A 13,813-nucleotide genomic window follows, 5' to 3' on the forward strand; every position below is an offset into this window, starting at 1 on the left:
TCAATCTTATTTTTTTGAACCCTAAAGAGAAGCGAGGTTGGGGTGAGAGCAAAGCAGCGTTATTCAAGTTAGCGGCTCTTCCGCGGTTTTGTCAGCGCGGGGGGTGGGACTCGCGCACCACGCACTCGTGATATCAAACAGCTGCGCTTGGGGGGGAAAAAATACTGTTTAACCTCTGATATGAAACCCCTTGAGGTCTGGCACTGAAGAGTCCTGTCCCAAATCGACGATTTAATTATTTCAAAATCCAAAACATTGCTGATATAGAAGGTCTAAACATGGTCAAGAAAAACCACAGTCCAGTAGGTCTTAGGGGACAAACCTCCGTCAATCGTACATTCGTTAAAATATGGAATACAAACGCCTACTTGCTCAATTTAGTTAAAGCGGTATTGTTCAGTTAAGTCAGGAAGGGTCCCCTGTAATGTAGCCATGAAGAGCTACAGCAGGGATCCCCAGTCTTGCTCCTGGAGAACCCCAATCTACTCATTCCTAAATCACCCACCGCTTCAATGTTAGGAACGTGTTTTAAATGCAATTGATCAGTTAAGCAAATAATATTTTAATGGAGGAAACTGCAGTCCCCGAAAAATATTACTGAAATATATTCTGGTTTTTGTACCAAAATGGTCTTTAAATGACATAACTGAATATACCTTTAATTAACCTGTCCGGAGCTCTCCAGGACCAGGGCTGCAGATGTCTGGACCTACAGTGTGTCGGTATTATGAGCTACTTGCCCGAACACATCCCCTGCCTCAGTGGTCAAAGATGCAAATTTGTTTCAGATGCTCAGAAACCGAGGCATTGTTGCCTTGCAGTGCTGGGGCCCTGGGTTCAATTCCTGGGGTGCTGTCTGTGTGGAGTTTGTATGTTCTCCCCATGTTTGTGTGGGTTTCCCCCGGTGGGAAAGGGGCTCTGGGTGCCGTGTGTGTGTGTGTGTGTGTGTGTGTGTGTGTTCTGTGAAGGGCTGGCGTCTTGTCCAGGGGTACCCTGTCCAGGAGGCTCGTGGGCTCTGACAGATCTTTCTTTTTCATTGCTGGTGTTTCTTGGAGAAAGGACACACAAGATGTCTCTGCTCATCGACAGGCCTTGCTTTCACTCCTACACTTCTTCCTAGAAAGAAAAGCGCATTGATATTCACTCGCCGTCCTGGAGGGGGCGCTGTGACTCCTGGTTTCCATTCTACCCCATGACTCCTAACTGGATTTGAATCAACTTTTCACTTAATTGGTCCTAATTATTCCAGGTCCTCCCTCAGGATGATAAATTACCTATAAACAGGGGCCCTGTAGAATCTGGAGTGAATATCACTCCAAATCAACAGGTTGTCTTCAACTGTAGGTGGATTATTGACGATGCTGAATCGCTGTGTAATAAACGGACACCGAAGGAGAATTCACAGCACTGTTTATAAAATATCACTGGTGGAGTGGAGAAGTGAAATCACGCAAAGCATTTTCCTTGCAAATTTTTTGAAGTCCCTTATGCTTCCCTTCCAGCTCCACTGTTTTCCCAGTCTGGGTCTTGTGGAAATAACTGCAGAATATCATGTCTGCAGTAGTTCAGGTGGGCAGCTGCGTCAGCATGCGTAGGCTGCAAAGGAACACGTAAAGGTTTCTTCCAGGCTGGAAAGAGAAGAAAAGAAACAACGTTTCGTCTGCGGAGCCTTCTTTGGGTATGACAGAAGGCTGTAAAGAAGGCTCCACAGCCGAAACGTTGTGTTTCTTTCCTTTTCAGCGTGGAATAAACCTTCACTTGTTCCTTACGTTGGCAGTTACAGTCTATGTATCTAAAATGTTTACTGCGGCCAACAAGCCTTACATGAGGGATTCCTTAATGAAATGAATATGTGCAGAAACGTAGTTTCAGGAAATGCATTAATAAAAAATGGTTCCACCATTAACGGGTTCAGCTCAGTTCAAACCCTTCTCCGAGTGAAAACGAGGTGATATTTCGCCACAATTACAAAGCACAAAGCAGAGAAACAGTCCCACACGCATTCAAAAGCAATTCGTAAGCAACTGTATCTCTATCGGACGTATCCACGCAACAATCTCTGGAATTAATCGCTAACAAACAACATGGGGGTAAAGGCGCTCAAGCCCATACCTGTTAATCAGGAGAGCCCGATTCGACGTGATAATACCTCCGCACTCACACGCGAGCAGTGTAACCGATAATCCTAATCGCTCATATGGTAACAAAACACTAAGACAGTGCGTTCGCTAGCAGCAGGATGCACAACTTGTCTGCTCTACTTGGAAGACAGAGGACTGCATAGGAGCGAAATAATAACCCCATTTATAAAAGTAGACCTTTAATGCTACAGTGACGAAGGGAGGGAGATAGATTTCCACTTTTAATTGGAGCTCAATTTCCTCGTCGGTGCTCGTCGGATATTTTCCCGTGGAACGAAAAGGGCAAGCAGGCCGGCAGGAATGGCTCACAGCGAGAGACGGGTGAGCCTCAGCCTGAGTCAAAAACACGCTCACCACGCCAACAGGCGGGAGAGGGCGGACTGCGAGCTGAGAGTCCAGACCATCGAGTCGGCCAGAGACTCCGCGATGAAGAGCCACGAACAGCAGTCCTGCGCTTACCTCTCCAAGCTGGCGCGCTACACCGGGGCGCTACTCAGCCCCAAGACACGGGACGCGCCGGCCAGGGAAGGGCCCGCAGCGCCCTCTGCCGGGCAAGGAGAGGAAGAGGTCCCGCACGCAAAGGAAAGTCGCCAACAACTTTCCCCGAACCAACCCCCCGCCGTTTCTGACCCAGTTCTGTCCAGGAGAAGGAGATCGACACAGCTTTTCCCGAACCAACCCCCCGCCGTTTCTGACCCAGTTCTGTCCAGGAGAAGGAGATCGACAGCGTTTTGACCATCTTCTTGGCACCGCGCAGAAAAGATGGAGCAATTTTCTAAACCCTACAACCGAAACTGGACGAGAGCACGAAGCATAGGTCTGCTGTTTACTTTTTAATTACCCAGCTGCGTTATCTGGTTGGCAGAATGAATAATGTATACTGTGCGTTTTTTACCTCTAACAAAACCAGTCATACATTTGAAAATATACAAGAGAAGTACTTGGACGGTCGAAACGCAGATTTTTTTCCCTTTGTCAGAGTAACTCATTTGGACATCTGTTAAAGCAAAATGTCAGCTATCAACAGTGAGGCTGTTTGATTCCAACCGAGAAATTACAATGTTTATGAATATAAAAATTATATTATGGCTAGCAGACTAATATTAATTCTTTTTACAAACCCTTTATCAGTTCTGAATCACTGGAAGATGACTTAATGACTCATGAACAGCTTTGCAACAACGCTTGAAGTCAGTTGTGTCCAGTTCTGGTCCCAGTGTGTCCAGTCCTGGTCTTGGGGGGGTCAGTGTGTCTGCAGGGTGTCCAGTCCCAGTCCTGGGGGTCAGTGTGTCTGCAGGGTGTCCAGTCCTGGTCCTGGGGGGTCAGCGTGTCTGCAGGGTGTCCAGTCCTGGTCCTGGGGGGTCAGTGTGTCTGCAGGGTGCCCAGGTCTTATTAAAAAAGCAGCTCCTTGAGATCTGGGAAAAGTTGGTAATTTGGTCCCATTAAGGCAATAAGAAGCCAATTCAGGTCATTCAGAGCCCCACTGGCCTGAAAACCTGGAGACACAGCAACACAGCTGCACTGGGAACCTCCGTCTAAGCGATAACATGATGAAAATACACCTGAATCTTACTGCAACTCCCACTTCTCTCAAGTGGCATCTCAGGGGATCAGTGCCCTGATCCTAGAGGTCCACACCCCCCACTGGTTTTCATTCCAGCTGAGCCTAATTACTTAATTGAACTAATTAAGTTCAATTAACACCAGCTCAAATTAGCACCTGCACATATTCACACCTGCACTTTAAGGTACTGCGCTGTTTGCTCTATGTCCTGTCTTGGCTGTATTATAGCGTCTATTGTCTAAATTTATTGTCCATGTCTGTTTGTCATTTGTGCATTTTTTTCTCTAATGACAAACAGACATGGACAATAAATTTAGACAATAGACGCTAGTAATAGTAATATAGCTTCAGCTATATTAGCTGTACTGTACTGGGTACAGCTGAAAGAGTAAGTATTCCAATGCACTTGTATTTGGCAAATAAAGAAATCTTGAATCTAATGAGGCACTTCATTAGAATGTTTGCAAGTTTATTTCTACTCAAACACTAGGACTTTTATGTTACATATGAAATGGTTAAAAGGCAACATCTAATGTGCTTCTAACAACTGAAAACAATCAAAACACTGTAAATGAGTCACATTATTAAAAAAAACCTGGCTGGAACTAAGAGCAGCAGGTGTGTGGTGGGCCTGGTGACCCCTGACATCACTCACAAGTTTAAAAGCCACAGCTCTGTGTACTCTTGACAGAAATCTAAATAACAAAAGCGCAAGCAAGGTTTGATGTCAGCTTTTCTGTCTTAGCAGTTAATGGCAAAACCATTTTTTTCTTAATGCATTTCCCGAAACTAAGTTTCCTGCAGATTTTCATTATAATATAATCCCTCATGTTAGGCTTGTAAACTGCATTTATGCATTTTGGATACATAGACCGTAACGGCACAACTTAATATTCTGCCTTTATTCCTCGAGACCCAGACATCGGGAAGAAAGCACAAGTGACTTGGAGAGCTTTAATCCAAGGGCTGGGGTCCAAACTACTCACTCTGTTAAATGTCCTACAATTCCCAGAGTTTTCACAGTCTTCTCTATATCATTCCTCCACGATCCCTTGATTAAAAAAAACTCAGTTCACGGATAAATGACTGCACCTCTCAAAGTCACAGTGCAGTGAAAAAAGGGGTTACCTGAGAGCTAGACTCTAGCAGGCCTGCTTGTCCTCGACACAGAGCTGATCTAAGGAGTACAACAGGATTGCTAGATCTTTAGGGGGCGGTGTACTGTTTAGTGGGTAAGGTTATGGACTCATGACCAGTTATGGGTTCGAGCGCCCATTGCAGACACTCCTGATGTACCTTTGAGGGAGACACCACCCCAGTTGTATAAGGGGGGACCAGCATTTCTGGGTGGGGTCCATGGAAAAGGGTGAAGGGTGTCCCTTCCAGTTTGGTGGGGGGGGGGGGGGGGGGGGGGGGGGGGGAGAGGGGGTGTCTCTCACTCTCCAGCTCTGGACCCTTGAGCTGCTGTGGTGCTGGTCCAGACTCTACCCTCCCTCTAACATGAAACACAGTGTGTGTGAGTGAGTGAGTGAGTGAGTGAGTGAGTGAGTGAGTGAGTGAGTGAGTGCAGATCAGAACCTCAAAAACAACCAGGCATTAAAAACAGTAATAATGCAAACCAACCTCAATTGGATGAATAAAGTAAGAAGAGACCAGGATGTTCTTTTTTGTTCTCTTCCTTTATTTTCATATCCTAACCCTTCCCCTCCCCTCCCCTACCTCACAGTACAATACAGGTATCAATTACAGCTTGGCTTTCCATTAGTTTTCTATTCACGGTTTTAAGTGGGAATGCTTTTTTATCAAAAATTTAGAGTCACAATAAATATGAGTGACAAAAAAAATAAAATAAAAAACATACCCTGCGCTGATGTAACATCAATGTCACACCTTTAATTTCTTTGATGTTAAACGACTTTGTTTTACAAGTTTGTAAATTGAACAGAAAAAAAACTAACAATGCAAGTTATTTATCTTCTCACTAAAATGCAATATACAGCATAACTCTGCATGAACGCAGACAAAACACTAGAGTGGTTCCTTGAGGTCATTAATTTTTAAAAAGTATTTTTTGCATTTAAATATCTAATAAAATGCCTTTCCCTAATCCTTCTCCCTTATGAAGAGAATTGAAAAATAATAGGTCAAAAAGTGTTTCTGGTAACCAACTCCTGCATTGGGAGTAGAGCAATTCCAAATCTGCAAGAAGCAAAGGGGTGCCTGCCCTTTACACAGATGCTAAATCATAAATCTAACAAACGCTTTCAGGAACAACACAGACATGTTGGTCTACTCAACATCAGAACACTTCCCAACCCCATCTCCTGAACTCGAACTGAGGAGGAAATGAAAAATCTGCAACCAGGAGGACGTCTAAAAACAAAACGGCTCAAATTCAGGCTCTAAATATATGTTTGGTCAAATATATTTGACCGTCTGTTTGTCAATGTTTATCATTCTCAAACGTCCTTTAACTTCAGATGCAATGACAAACCGAATAAGATAACCAGCAAAATCAAGGGTCTGATAATTAGGCAGAATATTTTAATATACATGCATGTATAAAGCTATTCACAATCCTCTCTCAATTCTGTCTTTTTTAGAAGCCAGTCAAAAGCTTCCCTGTCTCCAGCAGCATCCCCTCCCCTGACCCGTTTAACAGAAAGACGCAGGCCCGTGTACAAGACAGCCCTGGCCTTTGCCAAGTACAAACAGACCTCACGTCACCAAGGAAGGTGAAGAAGGACACGTCCTTATCTTCGTGAACAGATTTACGTTTCTCTTTAACAACTGCGACCGTGGAAGGAAAAAACTGAAAATCGTGCTATGGACCATCTCGGCGGAAAGCCATTCTGAGCTTTGCCCCAGCCAGGGATTTGAGATTGGAAACGCAGCACTTCTGTCAAGAACAATGACATCAGGGATTTAATATTTCACTAACACCCTGACGACAGCTACAATGAGCTGCAGTCGCAAGGAATCAACTGAGGATCATCAGTGCGTACAGCATTTCCCCCACAGCTGGACCCTCAAGACAGCATAACACAGGCTGAGACTTCTCCCGAACATCTTAGCAATGTCCTTTCAGCAAAGGCTGGACAGTGTTTTAAGCAGAGAAATTAAAGTAGTCACTTCTGTGTCATTTCAAATCACAGTGAGTTGCAAATTATGTCCTTAATTTTTTTCCATAAAACTTGCAACTTGATTCTAGGTGGGCCCTTCAGGAGAAACTGTGATGCCATTTTTATTTTCTATTCTTAGAACTGCAAGCCATCTTCTTAGACAGCTCTTCCAGTAGCCCTTGCTATTTATAACGTGGATTTCTGTGCCCGGATCTCTTCTCGTGCAGGAAGGAAGAAAGGGGACTAAGCATGGTTTTCCGAAAATTTCAAATGGAGCTGAGAGACGCTCAAATACTTGACAACTTTCACAACAGTATTTAAAGCATTCACCTTCTACACCTGGTGTACCTAAGCTTGCTTGCACTGACAAATAACACTTTGTCTTTACAGTACTTAAGATTAAAGCTGTAACATTGCAAAATTGTGCTTCTATTTAAAGGCCTCAAGAATCGTACAGCACTGCCGTGCACCGTCAAGGACAAAATGTTGCGGATGTCATCAGCTGTTAGAGAATAAAGATGAACTGATCCAAGACATGACTGACAAAGAAGAAACGCAGAATAAGGGAGCCTTTTGACTCCAGAGATGCAGGAGGTGCAGCAGTCCATCAGAGATCTCATAATCCCAACTACTTGGTCACTGAAGATTACATGACAGGTTTTTATACGGAGTGTATTAACGACAGTGTCCTGGCTAAGTTCCACTCTTCTGGGCTCCCTCTGACGGTGGAGCTGGTTTTCACTCCCACCCCTGATCTGCTACACAGTGTGGTATCTCGCGGAGGACGACAACCATGCATAGCCAATCCCCCCACCTATATGTCAAGTTCTTTGGGATAAAATGATGCAACAATAAATAAGTAAACTGCTTCTAGTTATCTCGCCAGGCTGTTAAAAGTTCCCTCGCAGGTTAACGGCACTACAACGCAACAAAAACAACCCAGCAATTCCAAGACGGTTTAGGCAAAGTTCCTTTAGTAAACTCACGACATCCGTATTCGAAATGATCTTTTAACGGGAAGTTAAGAACCTGAAAGTGTGTATAAAATTGGGGAAACCCGGAATGGAGATAAGCAGGCCCTGACATTAGGATTCTTCCGTTGCCTAGAAAACACTCGACGCACAAAACAAACAACCTGCGACAAACAGCAAGAACATGTTGATCAGAAACACGGTTTGAGTCCAGGCTCTGAATACAACCTGCAGTGTGCAACTGTGTTAAACTGAACAAGCTACTAGAAGAGGCCTAGACATACGCTGGGATTATCCCCCCCCCCCCAAAAAATAAATTTTATACCGCCAGGGTTTTAGTGCAAGGCACTAAAAAGACCATTTTTTCCCATCATTCCACCCCTGTAAAGCAAACCTTTACATAAACAGGAAAAAAAAAACCCAAAAACCTCCCCCTGCAGGAATGAAGTTAACCATTCCAGAAAAACCACCATACACAAAACAAAAATCAAGTCAGAATTCTAGTTTTTGCTTTAATACAGCCATGTAAAAAGAAAACAACCTGAATAATTTTATATATATAGATTATATATATATATAAAAATCTACACTACCATATATTTAAAAAAATAATAATTCTAAACACTGATATTATTCACACAAAAAAAATGAAAAGGGTTTAAAATTAGCTTTATTATTACTTGATAGTGGAAGAGAAAAATAAACCAAACATATCGGAACATATTTGTACAGTCCACTAGGGGGAGCACAACACAGTGAAGAAGTGCCTGCCCCCCACTGAAACGGAATGGTGTTAGTTATCAGACAGTAGCAGGCAGCATCAGAGCGGCACAGCCCGTGCTGCTTAATAAAGCCTTTAAAGGGACTGGGAATCTCCTGATTAACTGCTATATAAGCAGAGGGCTTAAATAATGGATAATGATAATGAAGGAGGATTCAACAATTTCCTACCCGAAATCGATTCAGGCAACCAAAAACCAAAAGATCCAACACCAAGGCTGCCAAAAAAAAAAAAAAGTGTCCTATAATCCCCAATCTTCCAAAACCCTTTCCCGTTTCCTTTAATCCAGGATTTACAACAGCAGTGCAGGACAAGAAACGGAGTGGAGAGTATGGACACCGAAGAGCTTGTGTCCTCTTGATTAAAGAAAGCGACCCCTCTGCAGGACAGCAGGACTCGGGGTGACCCTTAGAAACCCCTGCTTTCAACGAGCCACTTCTGCAGTGACGGTACTCTGCGGAGGGCAACGCGACCACGATGCCCGTGGCTGAAAGACCCGATGTCTGAAAGGGGAACGCAAGCGGGTTTTTCCACAGGCGAACAGGAAAATGGGGCGTAAAAACAAATTGGGGGGAAAAAAAAATACATTTCGCTCAAAGGAAAAAGGAATAGCAAACAAAAACACCCAGAAATGATCACTTCTGCTTTGCACTTCAACTTTAAAGCCTTTTTCCCCCCCCCCCTTGATGAAGAGTACAGCTTTTACTCTTTGCACTTCACTGAGAGGGTCAAGCGTAAACATCTTTTCTCTCTCGCCTCAGCCTCCGTTAAGACTGGATTCTGCAGGACAGAGGTCCCCCCGCCCCCCGCCCCCCCCCCGTCACCTTTAAGAGAAAACCAACCAAAACTGCACGAGTTCACTGCGCCCCACTGCCCCTTATGCAGCTGTGGCTTGGCTTGATCTCCTTGTGTTCTATACCTGTAGAAAAAAGTCACACCTGTGCACGTTGCTCAGTTCGCTAGGGCCACTCTTTCCACTCGACTGATGCAGGCGTGTGAAACGTCTCTGAGGCAAGAAAAAAATAACAGGATACACCTTCCTTCTTCCTGTTGGAACACAATTTCACCTGAAAGGCCTGTTTTGCTGGGGATGGAAAAAAAAAAAAAACACATTCTGAAAGCTGTCCAGTCTTTGGGCTGACAACAGTGCCAAATACACAGACTGACTAAACTCCCCGCGGATCTCCGGCAGTCAATCTGTAACCTGTTCCTTAATACAAATGTAAGAAAATCTCAAATGTTAAGGGAAAATACAAACAACCCCTAGGAAACACAAATTATAGCCTAAAAGTCTGCATAACGCACAATTTTCTTCTGTCCTGTTTTGTACTGGCTGGTTAAAAGCACGCTACAAAAACAAATCTAAAAAAAACACTGAAACAAAGGGGTAAATTATAACATTAGAGCAACCCCATCTGTTTCTAAAAGTTCCCCCTGTTCAAAAGTTTAAATTGTATTGGTTTGTTCTAATATTTTTTTAACTATGTTCTCTTTTGTCTTCAATTTAGCGCTTGCTTCTCCTCGGCTTAACTTAAAAATAAAAAAATAGAAACAGTTCAGAGTCATGGAGGCAAAACACATCTAAGCAGATGTTTAGAACAGCTCTCCAGTTTCTTTTTAAAGTTAAATCTGGACAGAAGTTTACTTCTCAGATGAGGTGGAAGTCCAATTTGGAAAGAAAAAAAAATGCCAGACAAGACCGATAAGAAATGCCAACTAATTCTTTATGGACAAACTCAAAACATTCAGCCACAGTTTTCCACATCTGAAAACCAAGCCTGCTCCTCTTTTGTTCAAGTTTTGTCAGCCTAACATAAGAGCCCGTGTCCGCAGACATGGGATGGCCCTTTTTTCTGCAAACCTGAAGCAAATCCCACCAAAGCAGTCCAGCAATCACAACCCTAGGCCATTCCCCCATCGTTTAACATCCATCCTCCTGCTTCTCCAGCAGAGAAACCCCCCCTCCTCCCCCCTCCTGCTGTCCAGTCTGTGAATCTCAGGGGTGTCACGATGTCACAGTGCCACCAGCCGACACCAGTGGGATTGTGGGAAAGGTCACCCACGGGGTCACCACCCAAGGCAGCAAGACGAATGCTGGCGCCTACGGACTGAGGACCATTCTGAAGGTCCTGTCCTGCTGTTTTCGACGATGGATGAGATTGGTTCTAGTTCCGTTACCCCTTTCTCTTCTGAAGCGGTGTTCCACTGAAGTCGCACTGTTCCCCAGCAAAAAGGTGTACCGCTCTCTCTCGCCACATTGTGGTTGGGGAGGCCGAAGCAACAGGCAAGCAAGTGACAAAAGAACGGGAAAAAGAGAGAGACGAAGAGCGAAGACTCCTTCCTCTTGCTTGGGGCGATGGTCACAGGATGGATGGATTTCAGGAACTATCGATTGGTTATCCTTATTATTTTATTACTCTGGTGATTATTAGCGATTATTAAGAGTATCGGGAGCAGTTGCATTATTTCCATGTTTGCGCTGTCTGGGAGATGGAGCGGGAGGGGATCATGTCCAGGAGATACTCGCGCTGGCGATCGACTGCAGAGGAGGACTTGTGCATGGAGAGGCTGGGGTTGACGTAGGCCATGGTGACCCCTGCAAATCAAAGACACGGGCAGCTGAGTCACACTGTTCCCTACTTGAGGTAGTTACTACTTCCTGAAAATGATCTTCAAAACGGCTCCCCATGGTGACTTTCCAATGATATCTTGGCACTTTTGCTCTCACTCTTCCTCTTCCTATAGCTTCCTATCTCAGCTTGACTACTTGGGACCAGCAGAATGTCCCCCCCCCCACCCAGAGGGATGTTCGCCACAGCTGAAGCTCTTTGCTTAGTGCTTATTCTCGCTCCTGCGACACCATAAGCCAGTTCCGTTTCCCCAGTTAAAATCACAGATTCTGCTCGTTACAAAGCAGGGCCTGCGCTGTCATGCCACGTGTCAGATGCTCAGACGCCCCGCGTTCAGCATCGTCGACCCCCTGAGGGAAGCAGAGTTTACAGGTGGGATCGATCGGCAATCCCTGAGCCTGTTCACCCCAGAGCGTGTTTTTCTGGTTGTGAAAAGCAGCAGTTAAATGAAATGTCAAGACAAGCACCAACAGAAGGCTGATGCATGTCAAGTAGTATGTTTAAAACTACTATATTTTATTATATTTAAAAGCCATAAGGGTTTTCAAAGGGAAATGAATACTTCTCACTTAATGGAGTCTTCGCTAGTTAGATAAACATTGAAAGCAAAGAGCCTGAACTATAGCACACTATGGGTAAACACACTGCCCACAGCAGTAACAAGCAGAATAGGGTTGGGAAACCACTGTAGCAAAAGTGCACAAATACTGCTAAACACACCATGGCAACCTTCAAAAAGATCACTGCTGAGTTAAATGAACATGCAGATGTCTGCCTAATTAAAATCAGCAGACTTAAATTTTAACTTATCTCTTCATCTTCCGTCTGTCTTCAAAGGAACTTCTTTCAAGATTACGGAGTGTTTAAAAGCAAGCAGTTGCTATGAGTAATGGGAATAAATTTTAATCAGCTATTGCCACTTCACAGTGCTGAAAGATATTTAGACGGTTTTGTTTCCCAGCGGCGCGAAATGCTGAGAGGTATCTATATCTCGACATGACCAATAACAGGAAATCAGCACATACTGAAGTCCCAACTTCAGAGGGCAGCACACAAAATTAGTTTAAATAATACCAGAGGATCTCAGACTTTTACACTGATGATGGCTTTCACCAACAGCAAACTTAGTGTTTTTATTTTTGAAGGAGAGGAAAAACTCTCATGCGGATGTACTACATTGTAGTGCCCCCCACCCCCTCCAAAAAAAAAGTTCTACCCACCACCAGCAGAGAGAGAGAGAGGAGGGACTCTTTCAAAGGAAACCGAGGTTGTGTCAGACTGGGAAGCAATTCCCCAAACGCAAGAGACTGGTATTTTCATCTACGGTATATCCAGAACAGGGAGCATTTAAATTTGATCGGCAAAAGAAGAATTTTCGAATAGCGTTTATTCCCTCCAAAAATGTAATTTTTTTTTTTATTGCTAAAACTGGGCAGGAAAACCGCCAGCCCTGCCACCCCCCAGTCCCTGACACAAATCAGGTTTTCAGGTGCAAGAGTTTGGAGAATCCCGGCAATGCAGGGAGGACGGCAGGCCCAATGTTTCTGCATTCATTCAGATTTTGGGACTTGATCGGAATTTTGATCGGAAAATCAATTTTCCTTAACGGCGTGGAAGAGTTAACCATCCTAAACGGCGATCACTTTCAGGTATCAGAACCAAAGCGGCTCATCCAAAACCCCGTAACAGAATTATACGGCGTAATTCTGCTAGAGGGCTTTTGTCCGCTTTAACTACGGGGCATTGAGACCGTCGAGGTAATTGCATTTATTACAGAATTTAGAGGCGAATCCTGGATTTAAATTGGGCGTTTCTTTTCCAGATTGGTAAATGGGGGGGGGGGAACCCCCCTTCAGGGACTCCTGAAGTGAAGCACACGGCAGGCCGTCCCCAGTGAGGCGAGGAAGGAGGGGAGAGGGGGAGAGAGAGGCGCGGTGTTTCGGCAGTGGGCGGGCGGGATCTACCTGGGCTCACGGTGCTCTGCTTCCTCCAGGCACTGGCTGCGGGGCTGCTGCTGCGGCCGCTGCTGCTGCTGCTGCTCGCTTTGTTCCCGGGACGCATGGCGTGCTTACCTGGCCTGGTGACCAGCGCGGCGGCGGCGGCGGCGGCGCTCTGGAGCTGCGAGGACTGCGAGAACGTGTGGAGCACTCCCCGCGTCCCTGCCTGCGGCACGCTCCGGGACAGCTGGCCGGGGTTCTGCGCGGCAGAACACAAGCCCACGTCAACACCCACAACAACAACAACGACAACAATCCACAACAGACCCCTGCGGAGGAGGAGGAGGAGGCATGGCGGCGCAGTGGTCGTCACTGCTGCCTCGCAGGACCTCGGCTTGCAGGTTCTCCTTGTGCTTGCGGGGGTTTCCTCCGGGGGCTCCGGTTTCCTCCCACAGCGCAAAGACATGCTGGGGGGTTAATGGGCTTCTGGGGAAATTATTCCTGGTGCAAGTGTGTGTGTGTGTGTGTGTGTGTGTGTACCCTGTGATAGACTGCTGTCCTGTCCAGGGGGTACCCCACTTTGTGCCCGTAGCTTGCTGGGAAAACGGATGGATTGCCGACCAGTTTTCGACCAGGCTCCTGGGGGGTTGCGTCTTCACGTGTGGCT

At 45.4% G+C, this 13,813-nt stretch overlaps 1 protein-coding gene across 5 annotated transcripts in view; it reads right to left on the reverse strand.

The window, feature by feature from the left end:
- Positions 1 to 8,452: 8,452 nt before the first annotated feature.
- Positions 8,453 to 13,813, reverse strand: part of gatad2ab (GATA zinc finger domain containing 2Ab) — a 40,954-nt gene continuing 35,593 nt past the window's right edge. For 2 of the 5 annotated variants that reach the window (XM_088907811.1, XM_088907810.1), the window contains exon 10: positions 12,769 to 13,405. In XM_088907811.1, the coding sequence (XP_088763937.1) occupies positions 12,989 to 13,405 (417 nt within the window). In that variant the 3' untranslated portion in view covers positions 12,769 to 12,988. Of the gene's footprint in view, positions 11,176 to 12,768; positions 13,406 to 13,813 lie in introns of those variants that run through there. The other 3 variants (XM_088907812.1, XM_088907813.1, XM_088907814.1) reach the window with 3 other exon arrangements.

The sequence above is a fragment of the Atractosteus spatula genome, chromosome 28, assembly GCF_055471065.1.
Source record: "Atractosteus spatula isolate fAtrSpa1 chromosome 28, fAtrSpa1.hap1, whole genome shotgun sequence".
Taxonomy (NCBI): domain Eukaryota; kingdom Metazoa; phylum Chordata; class Actinopteri; order Semionotiformes; family Lepisosteidae; genus Atractosteus; species Atractosteus spatula.